The 26,318-nt window shown below is 38.9% G+C and overlaps 2 protein-coding genes across 11 annotated transcripts in view; both read right to left on the reverse strand.

Annotated features, from left to right (window-relative positions):
* Window positions 1–16,484, reverse strand: part of CCDC162P — a 78,293-nt gene extending 61,809 nt beyond the window's left edge. For 4 of the 10 annotated variants that reach the window (XM_015858674.2, XM_015858678.2, XM_015858676.2 and 1 more), the window contains exons 1-11: window positions 16,144–16,372; window positions 13,091–13,267; window positions 11,728–11,800; window positions 11,240–11,350; window positions 10,709–10,822; window positions 8,959–9,153; window positions 8,171–8,330; window positions 5,740–5,897; window positions 4,629–4,781; window positions 4,204–4,305; window positions 2,369–2,533 (exon numbers count right to left, since the gene is read on the reverse strand). In XM_015858674.2, coding sequence (XP_015714160.1) covers window positions 2,369–2,533; window positions 4,204–4,305; window positions 4,629–4,781; window positions 5,740–5,897; window positions 8,171–8,330; window positions 8,959–9,153; window positions 10,709–10,822; window positions 11,240–11,350; window positions 11,728–11,800; window positions 13,091–13,267; window positions 16,144–16,148 — 1,413 coding nt within the window. In that variant the 5' untranslated portion in view covers window positions 16,149–16,372. The other 6 variants (XM_032443281.1, XM_015858679.2, XM_015858677.2 and 3 more) reach the window with 5 other exon arrangements.
* Window positions 16,485–17,955: 1,471 nt separating this feature from the next.
* CEP57L1 (centrosomal protein 57 like 1) overlaps window positions 17,956–26,318 on the reverse strand; it is a 10,313-nt gene continuing 1,950 nt past the window's right edge. Inside the window, 10 exon segments of the mRNA XM_032443222.1 lie at window positions 17,956–18,371; window positions 20,445–20,558; window positions 21,226–21,256; window positions 21,781–21,870; window positions 21,872–22,003; window positions 22,092–22,165; window positions 22,905–23,003; window positions 24,716–24,793; window positions 25,105–25,209; window positions 25,672–25,793. Coding sequence (XP_032299113.1) covers window positions 18,135–18,371; window positions 20,445–20,558; window positions 21,226–21,256; window positions 21,781–21,870; window positions 21,872–22,003; window positions 22,092–22,165; window positions 22,905–23,003; window positions 24,716–24,793; window positions 25,105–25,209; window positions 25,672–25,793 — 1,082 coding nt within the window. The 3' untranslated portion in view covers window positions 17,956–18,134.

The raw sequence follows: 26,318 nt of genomic DNA on the forward strand, positions 1-26,318 counted from the left end.
TTTCAGGCTGAGGATGGGACAGTCGTGTGGCAACAAAGAAAAAACATCAGAACAGACTGTCGAAGAGTTTTACTGTGATATGTGCACAACACCTCCCACAGCAAATACGTAGTAAAAATTGTAGCTAAAATTCTGTAAAACTAAAAGCAGTCTTTGCTGTGTTTTTTTCCTCACTCCTCTCCAGCACCCTCAACAATGTAATGCAAAGAGTAGCAGAAGTGCAGCAAGAAGAAAAATAGTTGTATCTGCCTTGTTACTGACTCCCATCAAGGTTTACTTGCATTAATTACTCCACTAACATCAGTGAAATTAAATTGGCATTAGTAGCAGTGTAGATGATAAGATCGCTGTGGGTTACACAATATTTATTAATTGTGGAACATTACGGGCAGTGATTTTCTAGGCATCATTCAATTAATTTCAGCAAACAATCAAGTATATATAAAAAATGTTGACCTCTTAAGCCACTTCTCTATCCCAATTTATTTTATTACTTCATTTGCGCTTGGATGGAGCCAGTTGGAATTCTCCTAAGTGTGATAAAGGTTTTATAATATTGATTCTGGCATTGTTTTTTTTTCTGATTATCAAAAATCCTATTAATATTAATTCACAAATTAGTACTTGTAAAATGTATCCTGTTCAACATAAGACAGTCCAGCAACAGCACACATAAAAGGGACACAAATTCAGGACTGGATTGGCTGTCACATAAATTTGCAAGTTGATGTGGGTATGTAGCCTTCACAAATTCCTTCCAGCCAAACAAATCATAAGAAACTGTCAAACACTTGAACAAAACACTTATATGAAGCTCTTTTGTGCAGTCCTTGCAATTATGCATTATCTGTTAACTGATTTTCCTGTTTTTACCTCTCTTCCCAGTGTGATCATCCCCTCTTACCCCATTCTGTTTGATTCTAAAGAATGCCTAATTACTTGAATTTTAGTAAAACTGAGACCTTCCATCTCTATTATTTAAAATAATGTGAGGTCAGATAGAGGTATAGTTTTGTTAATCAACAGTACTGATTGTTCATCTCTATTAAGTATTAGTAGAATTATTTAAACAACTCTTAAGCAAGTTTTCCACAGTAAAATATTACAGAAAATGCAGTCTGAAAATGAGTGAATTGACCAATGTCACCTTTTTGGGGAACAGCTCAATTTTTATTTAAAAACACTGAGGCCTGAGTAATGCTTCTCTTGTGGAAGATCTAAGTTTAGCACTGCTGTGCCACTGTGAAAAGACAAGTTTCAAAATTAGGCTTTTAATTAACCTAATGCTGCTGGGATCAGTCATGTCTCTTGCAAAAGGCAAGAGATCTCTCATAGCCTGGGTGTGAAATCAGTGCACTTGACAGGAGATGTACAGTGCAGTGACTTTTTCTCTTTCTTTCCTGAAGTTTTCATTAAGTAACCAAATATTTCCTGTATCCTGGATTTAAGACAGCTTGAGGTAAAAAGAATTGCATGTTTTTACATGTGGGAGCTTTTCCTGACAAAAAATATATGGGTTTATTTTTAAACTGAGTTGGGATCAGTCTTGAAGCATATTGATCAGCAGGAGAAAAATACAAAGAAGTACCTTCCTGCCTCTGCTGCATTTCCCCTGCTCTTGTATCACTCACAGCCCTGCCTGAGCCTGGCCCTCAGCAGGATTGAGGGACACCCCCTGTGACACTGGGGCTGCACCCAGGTCCAGTAGCTGAGACCTGTTTTATGTTCCTTAAGCAGCAGCTGTGAATGACACCTGAATAAGGAGGGTGATAAAGAAATAGGTAATCAAAATCCATCTTCATCAAAAGAATACTTTCAGGTTCAGCAGACCAGTCACAGAGCTTGAGCATGCCGTGTATGCAATGCTACAAATTCCCCAGATACCAGAGAGGTAGGTCAGTCCTACTTCTCCTTCACTACTCTGTCAAGCCTCTTGGTTGGTTTTTGTTTCCTCTCTCTGAAACTTAAGATCTCTCGAAGTTTCTGTTCTTGCAGCAACTGGAGCTTCTTAAGGCCATGCCCACTAATTCCACTTCCCTGTTGAGAAGAGGAACTTGCCTCCATGCAGGTGTGAGAACAGGTCTCTGCAGAAAGCAGAAATCTGCTGTCAGATCCACAGGTGTTCAGCTGCTGGGCAGCCTCCAGCAACTGCTGCACAGCCGCTTAGTGAGCTGCAGGGTAGAGGGGTACCCTGTACGCGGTTGGGACACGATGTACGTTGCTGTTGGAAAGGCCCTGTCTGGCAAAAAGAGCAGGAGACTGAATTTTGAAAAAGGGAGACTCTGATGTCAGTTAGAGGAGCCCCCTATCAAAAATGCTTTCTAGATATGTTAACTGACTATTACTCATCATTTCCTCTTCCAAGTACCTGGTGACGCTCAGTGAAGGCGTAGACTTCCTTCCAGATGTGATCGTAGTTCTGCTGTCCTGAGGCATGAGAACAAGCGGCAGAATCTGACCTCAGAGGATGCGGTTTGAGCACAGCTGCTGCATGATCCTGGAGACCCTCCATCACCCTCTCCACGTCTGACACCTTGTTACAAACCACGTCAAATATGGAGGAAAGATTCACAAGGTAAACAGGTCAGCACACCAGACAGCAAGTCAGGGTCAATTCAGAGCACCAGTTCAATTCAGTGAGCATTGTCTCAGTGAGCTGCAAAGCTCTTATTACTTTTTTTTAAGTGGTGATGATGGCTTTTGCCCAAATTTTCCAGAGAAATTATATGCTGTGGCAAGATATGAAAGAATGCTTTCTTTGTGAAGTATCTGGCATGGTTAAAGGGCATGAAAACAGGGGTCATGAATGAAAGATTATTTCAGTCCTAAATTAAAATAAGAAAGGCTACAGTAAATACCTACTCTTTTTATTTCTTAAGAGGATATCTTCAAAATGGAAACTATTTGATTAACTGACATATTTTAAAGACAATTGCAGCTTTTCAGCTGCAAAATTTACACATATTAAAATAACAACCATAAATCTCCCTTAGATGCTTCATGAGAGAACCCTGAAAGCAAATGCTGAATGTCAAATGGGAACCTTAATACATACATACAGGTGTATATACATACATGAAAACTTAATACATACAGAGCACTATCAGTAGCCATTTGGCTTACTCCCACTGGTGTCAGCTTCAGGTGTGGACAAAGCAAGTAGCTAAAGAGAATGCAGGACAGTGATGGATGTCCAGCACAGAGTGGTTGGGCAGCAGAGAAAACACCATCCCCACATGCAGCCCATGGCTCCAACACAGTAGCAAAACCCCACTGAGCCCGATCTGCCTGTTTCTTGCTGTTTTCATGTTGTTTCAGTTCTTTTTTTGACACCCATTTCCCAGTTCCACCCTGTGTCACCCACAGTCCCCATGCAGCCCCTGGAGAATGCAGCAAAAGGAAAACAAGAAGTATGGTGACATTTCAGGGCTAGAACAGCCTCACGTGGACTGTAAGCATGGCTTAAGCTGCTCTGGTGTACCTGGCATCACCTGTGTACTCAGGGAAATAGATCCACCTCACCAAGGACTTTCCAATTGGCAGGAATGTGGCTGCTGTAAGAGGAGGGCATGCAGTCGTATGGTTGCTTCATATCTTCAGAAGGGCTTTCTTTTCTAGTTCCTATGTAAAAGTGGAAGCTGAACTACGAGGTGTCTTTGCTGTCTGTGGTGCTTCAGGCTCACCACGGAAATGAGAGCCAGCAAACTCACCGTGTGATTGCTAGATCAATTTTGTGCTCTGAAGAAATTTATACAGACCGCATCCTACAGAAGTAATTGACCATCTTAAAGTGCATTAATTCTCCTCATCCTCTGTGAGATGGAGAGCTACTGTGATACCTGTTTAACAGATGAGAATGTCAGATCTAAATGTTCACAGTACACCTGACTGTTCCACCACACCCAGCATTTTGTTCTTTATCACCTTTGACATATAAATTCCAAGGCTGATTTTAACCCTGACCTGGGTGTTCTTCAGACCTTTTGAACATTTGTGCAAGTGTTCAAGTTCCCTTTGGAAACCCCTGAACTGAAAAAGAAAGAAAGAAATCTCTCTACAGCAAGCACCTTAGTAATGGGTCTTTAGTGAATTCAGGCATATATGAATGGTACATAAACCTGAGGCAGCCTTCCGATAAACGTTCCAGATTCTTTGGAAGTGAATAAATAAGTTAAAATATCTTGAAATAACAAGTTGTATTACCTCTACAAATTTTGAATGAAAGTCCAGCATCTTGTCCACTTTTTTCCATTGTTTCATTTTTATCAAAAGCTTTTGCTGCCAGGGATCTACTTTAGGCTTAATCTGTTTGATAGAAAAGTAACCACAAAATGCATGAATATCGCTCATTCTCTTCATTTAGAGAAGCAATATTTAGAAAGGAAAGTGCAATACATTCACTTCTACTTTTTTTATTTTTAACAGATGTGAGTAGGAGCTCTTTCTTCACTATACTAATACACAGAAGTACTGCAGGTACTTCAGAATTGAATTATTCAAAAGTTATCACTGTTTGTCAAAAGAAACACTATAGAATTTAGTTGTTGAAATATATCTTGATGCATCTGATTGGACTGATTAGGACTTCTTACTATCACAGCTGAAAAAGGAGAGTTACTCACAGTTACCTTTATAAAAGGGATCCAGTTGGCTCTCTTCTTCAAAGCTCTGGTTGGATCCAACATGCCCCAGTTCTCTGATCGAGAAATCTCTGTGCCATAAACTGGAAATGTTCTCATTGTCTGCTGTTTGCAGAAAATGCTCCTAAATTTTTTGACAACCTGAAGCATAAAAGGAGATGATAGTGTAATAAACTTCACAAGCAGGATATTAAATTCTATAAAGAATAATACTGCATATTATCAGTTGAAATAAAGAACTAAAGCAGCAAATGACAAAGGAGACAGTTTAGTCCTGTGCTTTTTCTTTTTCCGTCAGACATAATGAAACTCCCTGCAGTTAACTCTGGAGCATCTAAAAAGAAGGCCAGATTTTCAACAACTCATACTGTCTTTCAGTCAATGGCAAATCTACCGTCATCAGCTCTGCTAGGAATAGCATTGGCCAAAAGGACAATCAACAAGTCACTGTTAGCCTACAATGAATATATTCAATGTTATGTGTTCATGGCAGACTTACAGACTGGTTTATGTAACTGAGCCTCTACCACCAGCACTACTACAGGCCACAATTCGTAAGACAAGGCAAGTATTTAAAAGCAATATATTATTTGTGTCTCATAGCTATACATCCCTTTTGGACACTGATCAAAACACAGAGGTTTAGAGATTTTGCCTTGTGGTTGATGGAATGGTCAAAAAGCAGGATTTTCCTGCTGTTAAGCACTGAACAGAGGAGCTGCTCACTGCATGCCTGTGTGATGGTGTGCAGCAACCGACCTCTAGTGGAAGTACTGCAGTGCTGTGATGCACAACACAGGAGCAGAAAACCTTAAGAAAAGCACACAAAAGGCACAAGTTTGAGCTGGAATAGCAAAGGTAGAGACCCAAGCGATAACACAAAGTATAAACTGCAAAACTATTGCGGTTTGCTATGGCCTAATGGGAGTAATTTGGGCCTCTCTGCCACCTTCTGTCAAGATCCAAAGTTCCCACAAGCTTTTTTTTTTTTTTTCCATTACACAAAACATCGACTTATCATAAAAGGAACATTCTTCCATACTTCTAAATATTTTTCTTTCTTTCTGTTTGTAGATATCAAGAAGCAAGTTTCAGTTACCAAAGAAAAGAGCTCCATCTCATCAGCTGGGTCCTTGAGATCTTTAAGATTGTAGTCAATATCAAAATGAGCCAGCAGAAGCTGGAGCTGGGCTTTCAGCTCCTTTGTTCCAGTGCTGTGACAGGGCAGAGTGAATCCAGTGTCCTTGTGGCAAGATTCTGCAATAGTCATAATCAGCAGGAGAATGTCAACATTTCAAGCAATGCGACTGAAAGTAGTAATATCAGCGCCTCTTGCTTTGCACCCACACAATGATATCATTTAATTTTTTTATCCAGATGCAGAAATGAGCTGAAGAAGAGAGAATGAAAAACAATCTATGCTTGTACAGATTTTTGCTTTGCTTTTAGGAAAGGGCCTTCCACGAGACCCTTAAAGTCTAGCAGCTGTTGAAGGTCAGGGCACCTCCACAGCCCTTGGAAGAAAGCATGCCTTGAAAGGATGCCAACTAACAGATCCTGTTGCTTGAACAAGGAGTAATAGCTCAGGGGTATACAGCATTCTCTCTCACACACACACCTCCCAGATCATGCCATAAGAACTTCAAGTACATTACTATTTTAGGGTTATCACCTCTCTGATACCTGATACTGGCACAATGCTGCTATCACAGACTTCTGAAACAAGGGTGTACTAAGGATGGTTGAGTAGCTTAGGATACGTGTTGAAGAGTCTGTCTGCAACATAGCACCCATTTTTAGAAAAACTGAACTATTTTCTCCTACTTAACCTTGTGTCAGGCTTGCTGAGGCCTTGGAAGATATCAGTATCCTTTCATTCTTGAACAGCCAAAACTACTGTGCTCCTGTAAGTTTTGTCATCTTTTCATGAGGAGCTCTATTCAGCTCTTTGAAAAGAATGTTTAACACTGTTCTGTGTTTGTTTGTTTGATTGATGGATTGTTGGTTTTTTAAATGCAGAATCTTACCATTTGCCTTGTGCCACCATCTTTCTCCACAGAAAGGTGACTGCTGTTCAAGCTCCTTTATTTCCATCTTAAACCAAACCAGAACAAACAGCAGCATTTTATCTGTCAAATATTTTTGAAAGTCCAAAAAAGTGCCAATTCATTCTCCTTTACCCAATACTGATGAGTACTGCTGATACGCACAAAGATACTAATAGGAAAGCTACCGTTTGCTAAAGTTCATTGAAACTCTTGGGGTTTAGTGGAACTACGAGTAATCTAATTTATTATCTCATTGTTTCAGCAATAAAGGGCCATCTGCTCTTTTATTCCATCTTTGCTTCACTTCATCTTTGCTTTTCATGTCTTGTTTAATTATTCTGGTGTTTCATCTGCGAAGCTCAGATCTAGATAGAAGATGAATGAAGCTTATGATGGTAATACGATACTGTACCTCAAATATTAGATAACTAGATGCTGAAGATCAAAACGAGCTAAGTCAGTTCTGAGTTGCTGTTTAAATAACAATAACTGTCTGTTCCTCAGCATAATTAATGGTGCAGAAGAACTGTATACATTGGAGGTCTGCCCTTTCCTTGTCCCTCCCTCTCATAGCCCACTCACGAAAGAAACACTGCTTGCCTCTCCTGTGCCTTAACCCTGAACCTCTGCACTCCTGAGGCATAGCTGGACCATACCTGGGACCACTTGGGACTAAGGAGTGAAAGGGGGCAGCATCAGCAAGACCAGTTATACTCCAGTAAGACAGCTAACTAAGGGTTGAAGGCCCCTTATCCTTATGTACATTTTCCTTAGCATTATGCTCCATTACATCCCCTACAACATTGCTCTCCCTCAGATGCCACTCTTAGGCCCTTGCAGACCTACAAGCCCACATTCTGGAGGCAAACAGTGTGCCTCAGCCCCAGGAGAGAAGCAGAGGCTGCATTTTCTCTTTAACACAAATGCTGTTTTAAGTACTGTTCGCATGGATAACTCTATACAAACAGTATCACTTCCTCCCTTCATCCAAAAGGAAAGGGAGCTTGAAACTAACCCCAATGAGATACTTCTGGAGATACTTCATTAAGTGTCTCGAAACAACATTTCTTGTTTTGGTTTCTCCAGAAACCAGCCGCCCACTGAAATATTTTGAATAATATTTTTTGCAGGAAGTTAGAAAGGGGGAGTTTCAGGGTTTGGCATAATCAGGACAACATCCTGAGTTCTCCATTGAGCCGATCCCACAAGTATTCATATAAACTGCCTGTTTCTGCAGCCCAGTGTACAGCAAGGCCAGAGGAGGGACTGCCACAGATATAAGGCTGTATCTCTTGGAGTCTGGGCACTAGATTTCCAGGATTCTTGCTGACTGTAGAAGCCACGCTCTACATTTCGCAAGCATACAACCCGAAGACAGCATTTAGTGTTTCCCAGATTTGCACTGCTGACCTGCCTCAAAGCATATACATAAGCAAATACATTACCCATAGGATTTCTAAAAGAAAGCTGATCATTTCTCACCATTTCTTAAAAATTTTGAACAGTGAAACACATCAGTATTAAAAACATCTGAATTTCTGTCAAATGCACTCCTTAACTTGTCCCATTTGTCTTGGATCACATCAGGACATTTCTCATCAGCCATGCTCAGTTTGTGAGAAATGGGCAAATGCTGGAGAACCTGGAGTTAAAAACATATTTGTTGTTATTCCCGGTCAGATAGAAGCCATACAATTATTCAGTTGCAAAATAAATAATAAAATCAAACGCAACAAAGACAAAAACTAAATCACAGTTATCAATTGTATATAAATCTAGAAGTTCATTCACTGTAGATGACTTGCAGCACTTGTGTAATAAAAATACTAAAGCAACTATATAAAATAAGGATGTATTCATATTTGTCTTCAAAGGGTGATACTTAAACAAATAATCCCCAAATCTACAGACTATTCATCATGATGACTCAACCCTTTCATAACATTCCACTCTATCAAAACACCACCACAGTAACAAGCATGGAAAAAAATTCAAGTTTCCTTCTCCTCATTCTAGATCTCCTTAAATCCACACAGCCCAGCACTTTCTACCCTGCAGCCAACGAACTCATTATTTCACTTACAGCAATGACAAAGCTGAATTTACATATCTCCTTTCCAGCAAAATCAATGTGCTAAAAGAATCAGAAGACAAATGTATGCAGTCTGGCTTAGTACCATCAAAACCTTGGATTTTGTATTGAGCTTTTTCTTCTTCAGTTTACTAAGGTTTGCATAACTACACTTTACTGCTCAAAATGCTCATCTTACCTGGAGAAAACGGTGAATGCCCTTCAGAGAGTGTAGGTGGCACACTAACCATTGGGTGTAAATCATCAGATCTTCCTGTGTCACTAAACTCATTGGATTTTTCTTTCCTGTCAGGAAGTTCTCCCTTGCAGCTGAAAGCCTTGAAGCCCTCTGAACTGCATCGTTGTATTCATCCATGATGTGACTAACTTGCTTCTGTTTAAGTATAGAAGAGACGCTATCATTATTGCACACATGCACCTTCTTCTCTTATTAGCTAGAAGGTCATCTCATTCCTTAAGGAATCTCTGTTTGAGAGTAGCCTCAAAGGTTTATTTCTATCCTAAATGCTGAAGAATTGTATTTCCAAAGGAGTAAAGTGAAATTCAGTTTGAATAGTGAATATTTCTGAGCATCTAGTACTGACCATAAGCAGACAGCTGGGAGTATAATCAGACATCAGTGTGAATGGTGAAGAACATGTATTAATCTTTTCATGTCTTACCCACTTAAATAAGCCAGACTCTTCAAGTAGTACCAGAGAAGCTGCTACCTGAAGACTTCTCACATACAAAAGCCCAGTTCCCTCCATTTGCTATTTTAAAAGACCAAGCAGTATTTTAAGAGCACATATTGCTGACGTTGTAAGAAAACCTCCCATTAGGAAACCACTCATTTAGATGCTCAGCTATGCTGATTAGAGTCAGTAAAGATCTGGCCAAGAACTGGAAATGCACTTTGGCCATCTTCCTCTCAAAATTTTGCCTTTTATTGAACTATCAATAATGGCATGAGGTACCATAGTTGTGTTAACAGCAGAAGGCCTAAATAACCACACACACATAGCCATTTGCCACTTCCTTGCTGGCATCAGAGAATCAACTTTTTCTCTCTTCTGGCCTCAGCTCACACATTTCCAAACAGCAAGAGGCAGCTCTGTTTCTTGGCATTAAGCTCATGTGGGAAAGCGGTCAATATTTTTATTGTCTTCGTTACCAAGCTCTGCCGCCATGATCCCCTGCAATTACAACCTCCAGAAAGTTCAAACCGCCTAAAGAGCGAAAGATTTACTGAAAATGCTGACCCAACCATACCCAACAGAAATACAGTCACTCACAATGAAGACAAATGGATGATTTAATAGAAGATTCAAACAACAAGTGTGAATTACAGCTCTAAAGAATAGTGGCAAGACAGTTACGTAAACTATTCTGCTTGACATTTATTCATGTCTGAAGAAGATAAAACATATTCAGATGCAAGGGAACTCAATTTATTTGCAGAAAAAGCTGCTTATTCTGGAATACTAAAGATATTAAACTAAAAATAATATATTTTTTTTTACAGTCTGCTTTTACAACAATAAAAGTAGAGATAAAAAGCTAAAACCTTCCATCTTCCTGAACTGGACTTGAGATGCTGCTTGGCTACAAGTGCTTACATTTGTTCAATAAACCATAGCACCTTGAGTTAAAGAGTTAAATGCCTAATATATATAGAATTGTATTGTGTACTGTCAGGTGGAAGGAGGGGTGGGAGTAATATTCCAGGTAAGTGTTGCAGTGCTTGAAACTACAGATCTGTGTGCTACAGATGCTGCTGTAACAGATAACAAAATCCAAAGATTTCCAAGTTTGATGCATTATCCTTAATGTTAGTAGTTTTTAATTTGGATGAAAAGAAAGCCACTGTTAACTCTTGTTAGCAATGAAAAATACTGTTTTTCACAAACAGCTACTGAATGTGTTAGATGTTGGGTTTGGGATCCTACCTGGTAGAGAGGATAAAGCTGCTCAATAACACTGCTGTGTGTACAAAATCTCTTCCATCTGAGCATGTGCAGATATTTACTCTGGACCAGCTGAGTGATTCTGTCTGTAAAAAACTTGAATACAATCAAAAATAACCAATAATTAGTAAAAAAATAAAAACACCTTAGCATCATAGGAAACTCAAGCAGTTTATATCACTGGCATGAGAAAGAGTAGCAACTTCAGCCCTATTTCTCTATTTTAAAAATGGGAATGCAAATAACCCACAACACAGGTGTAATAGAACAGAGCAAAAGCATCAGGGGAATACAAGAACATTAGTACATTGCTCCAGCCCATCTGATCTGGCTGAGATTCCCATTCTTCAAAGAAGCGAAGAACAGCACTTTTCACATCATAGAAGGAAGCGTTTTATACAGCAAGTACCAACTCTTTCGTGCCTGTTTTCAGGCAGGAGTTGCACCCATTCCTATTTTAACATCACAGTGCAGCCTGCAGGGCTGGGGGAACCCTCCCCACCGCGAACCCACCTGATGCAGCAGCAGCGGCAAGCTTGATGCCGTGTACTCCCTTCTCCAGCAGCTCTCTAACTCCCTCTGCATGACATCAGCCTGAATAACAAGAGGCTTCGCTTCCGCCACCTGCAAACAGCGGGTGGTGAGCAGACATCCTTTTCAGGCCGTTGGAAAGAAATAGCGTTAAATAAAGAGAAGTCAAGGGAAATGGTTTCAAACTAAAAGAAGGGAGATTTAGGTCGGATATAAGGAAGTTTTTTACAGTAAGGGTGGTGAAGCACTGGAACTGGTTGCCTGGTGAGGTGCAAAGACACCCCATCTTTTGCTATATTCAGTGCCAGGCTGGATGGGGCTCTGAGCACTCTGATCTAGCTATGGGTGTCCCTGTTCATTGCAGTGGAGTTGGACTATACAGCCTTTAAAGGTCCCTTCCAATTCAATCTGTTCTATGATCCTAAGAGCAAAGTGATTTTCTTAAGCTAGTGTAAACTGTAGCTACCTACCTGTAAGACTTTCTTCAGTACTCTCTCTCTTTCTCTTCTGAAATAAATTGCATCTTTTGGAATTGGAACAGAACTGCATGGAAAAAAAAAAAAATCATTCAGCAAGATGTTATGGGCAAACTGGTGGAAAGCGAATATTGGTCAGGCCCAACAAAACTCAAATGACAAAATCAACAGCACAAAAGTTTAACAGTATAAAAACTTACATTTGAGCAGCATGGTTTGACTAATTAGAAGATATTTTTAATATTTATTTACATATTTATTAATCAAAGCCTCTTAATAAACCATCTGGATGCTTGTCAGTTCTCTGGGCACGTATGACAGCCCACAGCTATGCAGCAGAGTTCCCTGACAATCATCCTTCATCGTTTAGTCAGCTTCCTTCCTAAAATGCCTGCATGACAAGGAGCTGTGAAAAGTTCTGGAGGAAAACTGGGTTTTAAATCTCATGCATCTACATACTTACAGCAACTATACCCTGCAAAACTTTTGTTTAAATGAATAAAAATGAATGCCTGTAAATTAAAAACACAGAGGTGATGTAACAGTTTAGAACCACAACATTGTTGGGCTGTGGGGGATTTTGTGATCACCCAGCACTCCCACTGCTTTAAGGCAGGAAAAGTGCATTTATTGCTTACAGGTGTTCATCTGTCATGTTCTTAATAATCATGGATGGAACGACCTCCTCACCTAGACATCAGTGTTTAATAAATACTCTATTTGGAATGTTGAATTTTAGCCCATGATTTCTGTTTTATTTGTACATGGAAAGAAAAATTCATTTCCCTCATCTTTACAGAAATCTCCCATGTGTCTGAAGGTTTATAGTCCAGAGAAAACCAAGTGGAGACACAAGCCCAGCTGCTTTCCTTTTTGTCTTAAGTGCCTTAGTCAAACTTTCTTGACCCTTGTCTTCCTCCAGATATTCTCTAGGTGGTCTACAGCTTTCCTGAAGCCAAATCTGGATGCATTGTCACATCTAATATCTCATCATGGCTGAGGAGAGCAAGAGCAGCTGTCTTACTTGCAACCATTCTGTTTAGACATCCCAACATTATGTTTAAACCTACTTCCTCTTCACCATAAGGAGGAAATACTTGATGTGCTAAGGAGATTGAATGTTTTGTTTGCAATACATGACATGAAATGGGATTTAGTTTATGTTTTCACATTCTCTTCCATTTCAGCTGCAATGCTGGGGCAGACTCACAGTGAAAAAGCTGCTATTCCTGGCTCCCATGGAGGCCTTCAGGTTTCTAAAATGAATGTTTAGACACACAACATTCATTTGCATTGAGAAGAGGACAATGCATTGCAATCTCCCTCTCTCCCTCATTCCCCAGGAAACTATCTGTACCTGTATGCCCTGTTTGGTGTTCCCTGAAGTACCCCATTGTCTTCTATTTGTGCCTTCAGCTCTGCCAGCTGTGCTGCTAGTTCTCTTTCCAGCTGCTGGACCTTCTCAGTGGAAGAGATGTGGTATACTTCATCCATGTTGCTCCTTCTCAAGAATAAATCACCTGTGAACTCTGGACTAGGAGAACCATTCATGTAAATAGCATAAATTCCCAATCTTATTGATATCTATATATAATGTATATATAAACAGCATATAGAGTATTCAGTGATGAGCTAATTATTCAGCATAACAAATTATATCCCCTCCATTCTTCATCCAATTTGTTAAGGACACTCTAGAAATCTTAGGTAATCAAACATGAAATGTTAAGTCTCAAATGAAGTCTTTTACAAGAAAAGAATTAAAACTTTTTGCTGGTTTTGTTTTGTTTTGTTTTTTCCAGAACAAAATAAACTGACATTCAAAATATGTTCTCCCCATTTCTCTTGCTCAAAACTATTATTTGAGATTGACCAGAATGTGAAGAACTTGAAAGAAATGCCACTTCTTGACAACTGTGCTGTCTGTAAATAATCCATTTTTACTGAAGTCACTCATTTGTAATGCAAAATCACTTGATTTGTGAGAATTTCTGAAATATGTGTGCTCTCTTCACATCTGGAATTGCAGTCATTCTGCTCACTTGTCAAGTGCATCATCAGTTAGAAAGGGAAAAAGAAAAAAAACATAAGGGCACGTCTTTTTAAGGGAAGAAGCAAGTCTTTGCAGAAAGATCTGAGTTTTCCTTCTTGGGAGCAAAGGGGAGGAAGAGGTAAGTTCACTTATAGCCAGCCTCTGAGCAATGCTCCCTACCATCTGTTTTTCAGTGGTCTGCAGAGTCTGTTTGGCAGATGTGGGCATATGGCTTCTGCCTTTTTCTTGAGAAAAAAAACAAAGAAACAAAAACCCTCTGAAATTAAAATAGCTATTAATCTTAGTCACACTTATGATGTCTAATTTAACAAACAAAAGAGGCAGTCACAAGGCCAAACACAAGCGTAGGATGCACCTTACTGGTCCTTGTACCTCCTTGGTTGATGGCATCCTAATACTTAAGGTAAATTTTGTCTCTTGCCACTGGACTGGCCTGATAATAAGAGCTCCAAACTAAGAAACCTTAAGAAGGAACTAGATAGTTCAGATCTTTGGGCTTCACATGTGAGAGAAGAGGAAATTCAGATAAAAGAGGACACAAAGAAACAACAGGGGACAGGATGGCAAAAGAGGAAGGAAGTGTTACTGTTGACAGAAAACAAAGTACAAGATTTTAATGAACCCAGCCAAGAAGCTGGGAGAAATCACTGGGAAGAAACCAGCATGTATGCTACAACAGTTACCTACATGAGAGCTTGAGTAAGGATATATAGGCACATAGGACATAAAGGCAGAAGGGTAATCATACCTTGGCAGCAGGTTGTAAGATATTTTGGAAAGACTGAATTTGTGGTAAAGGCGATGGGGTAGTCTGGCATTTTAATGAATTTACCTTTAATAGCCAGCACAAGTTAAAGAGAATTTATTTGCATTAGATTTACTTAATTTAAGGAATGAAGGTAAGGATTTTTACTAGAATAGTATTAAAAAATACAATTTGCCATGCTTTACAAATGCCTATAAGGCTTGATAATATTCCATGACTTCTTCAACCACAAAGCAGTGAGACCCTGATCTCCTAGGTTTGGACCAGCGAGACTACACTTCATGGGAAAGCGAGATGGAGAGTGGTTTTGGAAAGAGGATCCACACCTAGGCCAAAGCATGAGAGGCTGTCATGAAAACAGGAGGACAAAAGTTTGCATGCCATGTCATGCATAGGATCCACAGCCTGTCAGCAGCCCTATACTTAAGCAGTACTTCTATCATCATGAATTTTGAAGAGTTAACACAAGTTCCCTGGAAATCAGAGGAAAGGTCTTAACATTTGGTCAGGCCCAGGCCCACAACACAAGCGACTTGCAGACCCTGCACAGGCTGCTTTGCCAGTACAGGCACATTGAGCAAAACAACAAATGCTTAATCAGAAATATGAGCATATGCTTTATTATCCCCTCATCCTTGTTTTTCTGCTGTAAAAATCAGCATGTGTTTGTATGATATTCTTATTCTGGGAACGTCTTGCAGTCCACATAAACATCTGCACTCTGTTACATTAGCAGCCATCCAAATCCCAGCGAGATCCTGCCCTGATATTTTGTGAGGAGTGTTTTTGCCAGCTCCTATTCCCAGAACATGCTGGATTTATAGCTATGTCCAACCTCTCTTTTGCTGGTTAGAAGATTGTTACGCACACATTTTCAGGCTGAATGCCTTTTGTACTGGGACAAAGTCTTTCCAGCAGACTTAAGTAACAAGCCATTAATTTGCGCTAGCATATTTCATTAGCAGCAGGAAAGTGAATTATTACTGGATACAATTTGCTGCTCTGTATTTTTAATTATACTGCTTGACCTTCATCGTTTGTCCAATTTCTGTACTGTCTAGCCACAAAATACGGCTCTAGATTAAAATACCAACAAAACCTGTTGTCAGTGATAATTCTAGCTGTGACAAGTTATGTGAAACTCAGCAAAAAAAGAGCCAGTATTTTGAGTTAATAAACCACTTCATCATTTGGGGGGGATCACTGTGTGTTTTCATCTAACGCCCTTTATAGCTAGATGCAAAACATTTATAAAACGAAAAGGAATATACAGTTTCATCTGAGAAGACAAACAAGAAAGCTCAAGATATAAATCAAAATGAGGATCTGTAAAAGAGTACAGCAAGCACTTAGGAAGCCAAAACATACTGTTCTTATAAAAAGTCTGCTCTAACCACTGAACTTTCTCCAAATATATGTTTATGGAGTCCAAAGCCAGCACTTATTTACAGTGTAAGAAGAGAAGCGTTCAGATCCCACTGATCTGATCCTCCTGGGACCTGGGCTGTGCCAGCACTTATGGACAAGGTTCCCTTCATCGCTGTAGTTTCTACATCACCACTTATTGCTGTGGATTACTTTGAAGACTTACCTCATGTGGTCGACAACTGCTTCAAACAGTGAAAGTGCCAACAAATAAAAGCATGCGCTGACCTCCTGCCCTTCCCTGCCCAACTGCTGACAGGAGCAGCTTTAGCAGTTTTCTCCTTCCCCCCAGTTTTTCACCCCCAGAAAGTGGAACAGAGAAGAGATTCTAGGCTCTGTCTGCAGCCAGGTGCATTTGAAGCCTGGCTATTCAACGCTTTCATCAAGTACTGCCCCATCCCATACCTCACTGACCATCCCAAAGCTGCTGCCCTCCACAGTAGGAAAAGCTCTGGTCTCCTTCTCTAGATCCAGCACAAAATGGCCCCTTCTCCCCAGGTTTCTATAGTCAACACAAATGCCAGGTCACAGCTTATTGATGGCTGATGGGCTCCCTGCCCGGGCAGGCCCAGCTCTCCCCATAGCAACGCAAAGCTACCGGAGCTGCAATGGCTTCAGATGCAAGCTATGAGTGCTTCTTGCTCTCACTCCTCCCCATTTTTATGCAACTGAGGCAAAACAATGGCAACTTTTCTCTCTCGTTCAAATGCCTGATGATTTTCATCTCAGGCTGGACCTCCAAATGAAATATAATGCCTTGGGTTCCTTAAAACATGGCATGGCCCTTCTCGCTTGCTCTCTCACATGAACAGACAGAGATCCAGAGGTTATTTAGCTACCTCTGGGAATGGCATAGGCTTATCTTGTGGCAGCAGGATACACATAGTCTGAAAATGTTAATAGCAGAGATAGTCATTTTTCTCTTGTCTCCACAATCAACAATTCCAGAACTAGAAATGCAGACGCAGTGCTATCCATACCAGGAAAGCACCCTGTTTAGAATGTGTTTAGGTCCTTTTAAGCACAAAATGTTCTTTTCTAATGCAGAGATAGTCCATAAGAAAAAATGCGTAAAATGGAGAAAAAATATCTCTGCATATCAGCTGCACAGCATGGTCTTCCATGGTCCTGATAAAAATGTTTGGAGTCTATAAACTCTTCACCAGCACTACCCCAAACCTGCCACAAAAAGTCTGCACACACTTCTGTCAAAGATTGTCACAATCCTTTTTCTCATCAGGTACCAGAGCAAAACTTACTCTAATCTGAAGACTTCCCATGAGGACAACACATCATTACTAGCCTTTATTCAAAGCCCTTAACAACAGAGCACATCTCCAGTTTTCATTCTTACCTGTAGAAGGGCTTGAAAAGCCTACTGCATTCTCTTTGTACTTGAGATCTGCACCAGAACATTTATGAAAAATTTAAATGCTTTTTTCTCCCTTTACCCCCTTCAGTATTGCCTCATCCTGGAGTCTAAAAGAAATTTTACAGAGATAAAACTTCTTGGAAGGTCAAGCAAATCAACCTTCTCTCTCTCATATGTCTCTCCTAACCATTCAATTCCCTTGTTGTCTGCAACACATAGCCCTGGTATTGTCAGCAAACTTTCTGAGGGTGCACCCAATCCCACTGACCACATCGCCAACACAGATGTTAAAAAGCACCTGTTGCAATGCTGATCCTTGAGGAGTGCCACTGGTCTACACCTGGACATAAAACTGTTGATTGCAACTCCTTGAGTATGATCACTCAGCCAATTCCTTTTCAGCAGGGTGATCCATCTGTCACATCCACGCCTCTCCAATTTAGAGACAAGGATGTTGTGTGTCACTCTGGAAAAGCAAGCTCAAAGAATCTTCTTAACAGGAGATGGGGATGAGCAGGAGACCAAAGATCGCGTGTTATTTTAAGCCTAGAAGGATACAGATTTATTTGACAAGTTAATTAAGCATTTAATTAATCTGTTGAAACATTTCATTACAATTCAGTGTACTGGAATTATAACTATGCTACATGAAAGTTAATAGAGGTGAACAAACTGACGGACTAGTTATTAAACAGTTTAGAATGAGAAATGCTATATTTATTTTGTTTTTAAAAGCTACTTAGTGAAATACAAATTTTACTAGCTGTCAGACAACTTCAAAAACTTTAATTATAGAATGATTGTTCCCACAGTATGTCATCTCTTTTCAGTGTTGATTGAAGCTTCTGTACATTTTTTAGCAGCTGAAGGGAGATGCTTCTTTTTTGCCCAGCACAAGATTTGGACATACTTTCCCTTACAGTCACTGCAATCTCCTTTTCTTCCTTTTGGTTACCATAGCTTGGTTTGACATGAGCTGCCTCTTTCTTCAGTTTCTGAGTCTTTCGCTTTAATTTCTGCACCTACAAAGAAAAACTAATTAGAACATTACCCACTTTGCTACTGCTATAGAACTTACCAAATTTCTACCAAATTCCAAACAGAAGACATCCAAAGGACTTTTTAAAAATCATTAAAACCTACTAATCTTGCATACAGTTGTCTGACTTTGCCCACACAGAAAGCATTATAGAAAACTGACCTCATCCATACTCAAGACTGCTGAACCCCATTACTCCGTGAATTAAAAATGCTTGCTTAAAAGAGCTTAAATACCATCTGTTACCAATTTATATTTACAATGGTGTTTCCCCATTTCAGATTGTGCCAATGTAATAACAACAGAGAAGCTATAAAATCTATACAGCTTATTATCAATCACCATGTCTGACAACTTACTTTAAAGCCTCACAACAAAATCAAGAAACATAATAAATATGGTTGATCGCTATAGAATATTTTTTAGATGTCAAATGTAAAGCCTTGACTTGCATTTGGCATAAAAAAATCTCTCCTTAAGATAAAATTAAGCTGGAAACACTCCATACACCAATTTGGGTTATTCATCCATTTCTAAAAAGATTAAATTTAATTACATTCTGACATATATTATTAAGTGGGAAACACAGAGATGGCTGTAGTATTTTTAACATGACAGGTTCTAAATGAAGAAATATACACCAGAAATATTAATTCAAATAGATAGGTCTGTCCATGAAAGCACCAAAAAACAACAACAAAAAGAGAGCCCAAAAACCAATAGATACCAAGGGTTACAGGAGTGGCATGTATTGATAAGCAAGGTATGATGGATGCTAATCAAACAGACAAGCATGAGGAATATGCTATTTACATAATGACTGTAAGGCATGTGCTCTGATAAGGCTGTACCACAGCACAGACAACTTGCCAGCAAAAGACCTACGCTCTCAAACACTCAAGAACAACAACAGAGTTGCACCACATCAAATGTGCCATTCCTCTTCCCATCACCTCCAAATGAAGGCAGATTGTAGCCATAAGGACATGCAAAATGAAGAAGTAAAGGGGCTGTTGTCCATTTTCTGAGGTTCATGTTACCAAGATTCTGAGGCAAGGAATAACACCATCAGTGCTAGCTTCTCAAGAATGTTAGATACTTATCCATAAATCAGTAGTCATTGTCAAGAGAGACAACAAGGACTCTACTTTCCTTACATGCAACCCTGACAAGACTTTGACATAAGTGTCTTTGCCTTTGCAAGTATATGGGACAATAAAAAGTTTGAGTAAGATCTATCACAGAATGAATATGAATGAAGTTGGTCACATTTAAATTAAATATAATTTTCCCCTTCCACAAAGTCTCACACTAAGTCCTGTTTAGTTTCCAGTATAAGCAAAGCTCTTATGGGAGCCTATTTATCCTACAAAATAAGATGAAATAACAGAGAAATTTCTGACAGAATTATAGGTTGCATTTTTTATTATGTTCCAAAGCAAATTGCTACAAGCAGGCTGAGCAGCTCATCTACAGAAGTGTGATTTTCTATGGGCATGTACAGAAAGTTGTTATTTATGTCTCTGCAGAAAATACTGACAGAATGCATATAGGTTAAGGGTTAAAAAACCTAAAAGGCTTGTCTAGCTATGATTTTTGAGAGAAGTTGCAGTCAGTAAACTATTTGCATAATAAAAACTTCAATATTTCAGTAAAATATAAGACATTCAAGCCTGTCTGTATGGGAATAGCTTCTATTTTCTCATTCCCCAGACAGAGGGCACAAAGTAATGAATCTCAACAGCCTGTCTTAATAGAAGGAGTGAAAGTGACAGACTGAGCAACTCTGCTCTGAACTGCAGAACTGCCACAGGACAGGAAGTTTTCTCACTGGTGTACATATCTAGCTGCCAGCTCTAAACACCATTTTATGATCTACAGGAGGAACAGCAGATACAAGAACATTGATTTAGCAGCCTAACCTTAATCACCCATACTGGAACATCCTAGCTTAAGCATTCCAGTGGCATTCTAGTTAATGACAACAAAAAGCACTGTGGGGCAGTCATTTAACAAGAGTGTTACTAGCTGGACAGTTTAGATTTTTTTTTCTTATGCTATTCTGGTGATTTTTCAACTTGGATATTTCTTCTCCTTTACTGTCCATTTGATTTACAAGGCAATCCAGCCTCTGTTCTAGATCTTCATGAATTTTGGAGTCCTGATTCTCCTGGAACAAACAAAAATGGCACAGTTCAATATTCATAATATAGTCTCTAGGATTTCCTCCAATAGTTTTAGTGTACTGCATGAATTGCAAGCTGTTTTGTCTTGAGTATAGCAATTTAGTATTATTTATCCCTTGCACAATACACATTCATCTGGAAAATATTCACTCTAGAAAAGAGGGTGGTTTTTTTGTTTGGTTTTTTTGTTTGTTTGTTTTTTTTCCAGGGGCTCTGACTCTCATTTCAGATTTGTAGCTGATGAGAATTTGGAAAGTAAACAGAGGACAATAGCAGCTATAAAGTTCTTGCCCAATTTAGTGCAGACTCGAAAGCCTATTGTAATACAGAAAAGTGTTTTTCAAATTAATAATTTTAGTTTTCCTGCCAGACTGTTCCAATTGAAATATTCTACTCAAAAAGATCATCAGCAAAGTATGTTGTTTAATTAAATTAACCAGCTTAATGAAAATTAATGATTTAGACCAGCCTGATACCTGGACATCTGAACAAAATGAAAGCACAGGCTCTGTTAGATAGGTAATCTTTTTCCAAAGCTCAAAGCTTTTTTTCTAACTTCCAACTGTTGGTTTTTGACACTTTAACAGGGGCAGCTGGTTGTTGCTGCAAAGAAAAATATTCCTGTCCTTGAACTGCTATGATTAAACCAACCATTATTTTTTGAAGAAGAGATTGGTTGCCAGTTTAAATGTTGCCACATCAAATGTTTAAAACCAATGTCAACATCGAAAGTGGTTTAATCAACGTGTCCTCCTCTGTTCAAACCACAGCTCATCATGTTCACATGTCTTCTAAGACCAGCTGCATAGCTTTAGCCCACAATTCTACAAGCTTGTGTTAATACAAAGATGCCTAAAAACACAACTTGTCTTTCACATTAATTTGTATGGCCAGAAAGATACATACAGTCCCATTTAGAGAATTAGCTTTTCCCACACTCTGCTCATTTTCTGGCAAGAAAGTATGCCTTTGTTTCACAACCCTCTTAAACCACTGTACAGGAGAACATTCTCGGTATACTTTATAGATCTCAGAGTATATTTCAGATTTCTAAAAATCATAGAATCATATCAGACAATCACAAAGTTGGAAAGGAATTCTCACATGTAATCCTACATTTGGTAGGTTTGAATATAGCACACCCATAGCTTTGCTGGGCTATTGCTGATGTCATTTTTACTCATAATACAAAGGATGACTACTCACAAGCTCGTTTGGCTCAGCTCATCTTGTATTCCCAACAGAGGGTCAGAATGTTTTCTGGTGGCAGTAGATGATGAGGATACAAATTTTGAAAGTTGTTTGTCCTGAAATTCCAGATGTATTTTGAATTTGTCTTTGTGATGAGATACGTGGATTGTGATGCTTCATAACATGCTACACACTTTGTACATTCACACAAAGAGAATGGCTGGAGCTGACAGACTTAAAGAAGAATGAGTCAGTTGTCTACAAATGTGTTTAACAATTACAGCAAAGAGACTGAAATGGTAGCTGCCAATTTAGTGAGAATTTTCCCAACCACAAAAGGTAGCACACCTGCCTTTACATGAAATTGTGGAAAATGCATTTCCTTCATTATAGGACTTTTCTGCCATAAAATAGACAGAAAAAGAAAGAGAAGAAATTTCAGTGTGCTGAATCAACAGTGCAATCTTCTTTTCTGGTTTTGTAGAATAACAAAAATTCAAATAAAGAAGCTGTGAAATGCCTCAGCTCAGCTTCCCTCATGTTTTTTTTAAAAACATTTCCCTACTGTACATGGAAGGAATAGGATTTTCAAACAATAACAGCTGAGATAAGTAAATTATCTTCCAGATTCACTTAGCAAATACATTGGCAATTTGTCAGACATTAAAAAGAAATTGAGCTTTGTTTACATAAGCAAAACTAGAGTTGCAAAATTTTGACTGACCTGTAACATTTGTTGCAAAATTCTCTTGATTTCAACCATCTCCCTAAAATGTGCCACCTTAGGATGGCCTACTTTAAAATTACTTTGGAAGCTAATTTTGCCAGGTAAGCTGAAAAGGAGATAAGGCAGGACACAGAGGAGGGCAGGAAAACTGTAACAAAGGTTGTTGTCATGATAGTACGGGCACACTTTCCAATGAGGTGCTGGCAACTCTGTCCCAGTTTTAGTTACGAAAAGCAAAAAAAATTAAAAAGAAAAACAGAGGTATTGGGCACTGTTATTCACTTTGGAAACTGAATAAAGTGCAGCAGACAAATCAAGTGGCTCTTACACTACCATTCCAAATACAAATTCCAATCTCTGTGTGAGTCAGATCCTATCTGCAAAACCGTGATAATGAAAGCCTTCGTATTACCTTCTTAGGGCTTTTTTTCTTCCTGCTTCTCTTTTTAAGTTCTCGTTCAGATGAATCTGAAGACATCAAAATTTTGTTTATCTCAAATTCTGTCTGACACTGTGTGCATAAGCAATAAAGAAAGCAAATATTTAATACAACATTAGAAGTCTGAAATCACGCGGTCTAATTAATTCTTTGTTCCACACATGAATGAGAGCCGTTTATGGGCACTATAAACTATTTAACTTGGAAGGCATAACCTGTGCCTAAAAACTGAACAGGTTACTGGGATGGTATGGCATCAGAAGTAGCTCTGTCTAACAGGTTTCCATTTTCTCATCCAGATGCAGTAGATGTAGTTTTCCACTATGACACACAGTAACTGAAATAAAACAATCCTGCTGCTTGCTAAGGATCTGATCATAAAATCCAAAGAATGTGAACATTGGGATCTTGTATCCTGGAGACAGAAAGAACTTAATCCATCTATGTAACACAGAGGTCAAGCCTGCTGGACAATCCACACATTACTCCGAAGTTCAAAGTTGATATAAAGGTCCATGAAACAGGATAATAGCCATTCCCAATCCAAAAGGACAAGAAATTTGTTTTGGCATGTGCAGCAGATCCGGCTAAACAATGCTGGAAGTTCATCACTAAAGTGAGGTTACTCTGATTTTTCTGTCATCAAAAGGAAGCTGAATCAGCTGTGCCACACCCTGTGTTTCCAAACCCAGATCCAACAGACCTAAACTGATCGACAGTGAATCAAGGTGGGACTAATAGTAGTTTAGCACAATGAACTGGGTCTTAAACTCCCTTCTTGAGCAAATGTTTATACTACTGCTAAGGTCAGATTATTTGCTCTGGGAGAGTTATTCTTAATGCTATTCATAAGATAAAGTCTTCATAGCTGGCTTTCTGCTCTTCATTAGAAGAAGCAGTTTAAGAAACAACCCCCCACCAAAATTACAGGTTTTCAACTGTGCCATTCTGCTGTATTCTAGAGGTGATCACATATCTGGGCTAGTAACTGTAAGGTTCCTGGACTGATGAAAGCCAACTGAACTTGGAAGAGAGATAAAATTGTCTCTAATTATTAATTAATTTAAGCTTTTAACTTCACTTATGGCTGCATTGTTCCAAAATTCTTCATCAGCTCTGCATGGTGGAATGCCACCACAAACAACTCTTCCAAAAATGGCTGTTACCTCTCGATGAAGGTTTAGAATACTTGAATCTACTTCATTCCTTTGTTTCTCTAATTTTGCTCGCTTTCGCAAATATTCCGCTCTGAAATGGGTGATGGCCCAACAAACTGACTGTGATTTCACAGATCAATTATACAAACTCTCCCCTAATAGACAGTGTATCACCACTGAAGACTATTCAAACTATAGTCCATTACATTCAATTTCAGCAAATCTTAACAAAAAGGAATACAAAGAGAACGAACAGCGTTACTTGAGGTATGAGGATTCTCACATGACCATCTATCTTCTAGTTACCTTAAATTGAGATTACCTGATTCAGTTGCATTTTTTCTAAAAATTAGTACTTTGCCTAGATCACTGTTAGCAGCCTTAGGGCTGATAAATCCTCGTTAACACAAAACCAAGCAGAATCTTTCCTGATTAAGAAACACAATACATCAAACTTTCCCTCATGCAATTTATGACTAGTCTAGCTAGTACTCTAGTTTTTCAGGAATTAGTACTCTAGGATTTAAACACGTAGAGTTTAAATGTTACTAAAAAGGTATCTTGGACAGAGTGAATAGCTTACTTCAGTAACAAAAAATGAGATAAAATAAAATTGTTTCAGTCTACCTGAGCAGCTTTGTCTTCTATTAGCTTGTACTGATGCTCTTCTTTACAAAGTTTTTCTTCTAAGTGTTTGATTTTGTCCTGAATTGGAAAGCAAGAAAGCTCAGTCATACTTCAGTTTGTCACACTGAATTCAGAAAACCTGTAGTTGCTTGTAATTGTAGTCTGGGATAATATGGGACTGCTAGAATTTTTAAGGCCTAGACTGGAAAACAAAACATAACAAAAATAATTTATGTAAATGAAGCCAAGGAAGCCAAGCATTCACTCAGGCGTATTTGATGATCTCAGCTCTAGCAGAGAAAACTTTTGCAAAAGTTTGCACTATTAACAGTATGCCACATAACTCATATCAAATGAATGACTTTCAGACTAATTCCATGCTTACTTACCTCTGCAATTCTCTGAGTAGAACTAAGTTTAAGACACTCTTTTTCCAGCACTTCAAGTTTTTCAAGTTTTACATGCAGTTACATCTGGTTCTGATTTTTCTCTTTCTGAAGATGGGTCAAAAAACATAAGCCAGAGTAAATCTGGCAACTGACTAAAATTATTTCAGACAGAAAAAAAAAAAAAAAAACCTACCCACCCACCCACACACCCCCACACACACATAAAACCAAAAAAACCCCACATACTACAGTAAAGGTGTTTCACTAATTTAAATTCCATATTCTCTAAATTGCAAAGTGATGAAAAATACCAGGCAAACAAGACTTACGTTTCCAGCAGTCCTTTTGTCTATCAAATGTGCAAGTATTAGCATGGTTTTTCTCATTTGGAGTTACATCTAGGGAGTCTTTTCACACAATGCATTGAATGGTTGTCAGCAACTAGCCAGACAGAAAATTACTTCTGTTTGCTATCAGTCACAGTACACAGAGCTGAGGAAGAATGATGAATAAATTTTTATATCTTTAACTATATTACTACTTTGTTAGTACGTTAGAAGGCTTCACCTGTTGTTCTAAAATCATTTTATTTTCCAGTACTGCTCTCTCAACCATTCTCCTCATGTAATCCAGCTGTTTCTCCAGCAGGGAGCAGCTGGACTGTGCGGCATTTAACTGCACGCTTACATCTGCAAACAGAAGCAAAGTCACTCAATACAGCAACGGGAACTGTATATTTAAATAGTTTGTCATCTCTCTGCGGAAATCTCTATCTTCAAAAGAGGCAAAAAGGGTTTTGTTAGTCTGAACAACTCATGTGGTTAAAGGTATGTTGTGTATGACATGAGAATCGAGATGCTTTTCCAGAGCCAGTCTCTAATATGAATTCCAGGGGTGTGAGCACTGCTGTTATGTTGATTTATATGAGACGAATCTAGTTTATTCCCTTCTACTCACTTTTCTCAAGTTAGCAGTGTTATACAAGTAAGCAGATGCTAGCTTATTGTAGGAGTTAAACACGCCACCTGAAATCTGTTTATTTTTTAATACAGCCTTATGAGTTATACAATGCCTGGTTAAACTGTGTTAAAAAAAATAAATAAAATCTAAACTTTATCCACAATTATCAGGATTCTGTCCCTCCACAGCTCTAATAGGAAGGAAGGAAGGAAGGAAGGAAGGAAGGAAGGAAGGAAGGAAGGAAGGAAGGAAGG

Source organism: Coturnix japonica, chromosome 3 (assembly GCF_001577835.2).
Source record: "Coturnix japonica isolate 7356 chromosome 3, Coturnix japonica 2.1, whole genome shotgun sequence".
NCBI classification, from domain to species: domain Eukaryota; kingdom Metazoa; phylum Chordata; class Aves; order Galliformes; family Phasianidae; genus Coturnix; species Coturnix japonica.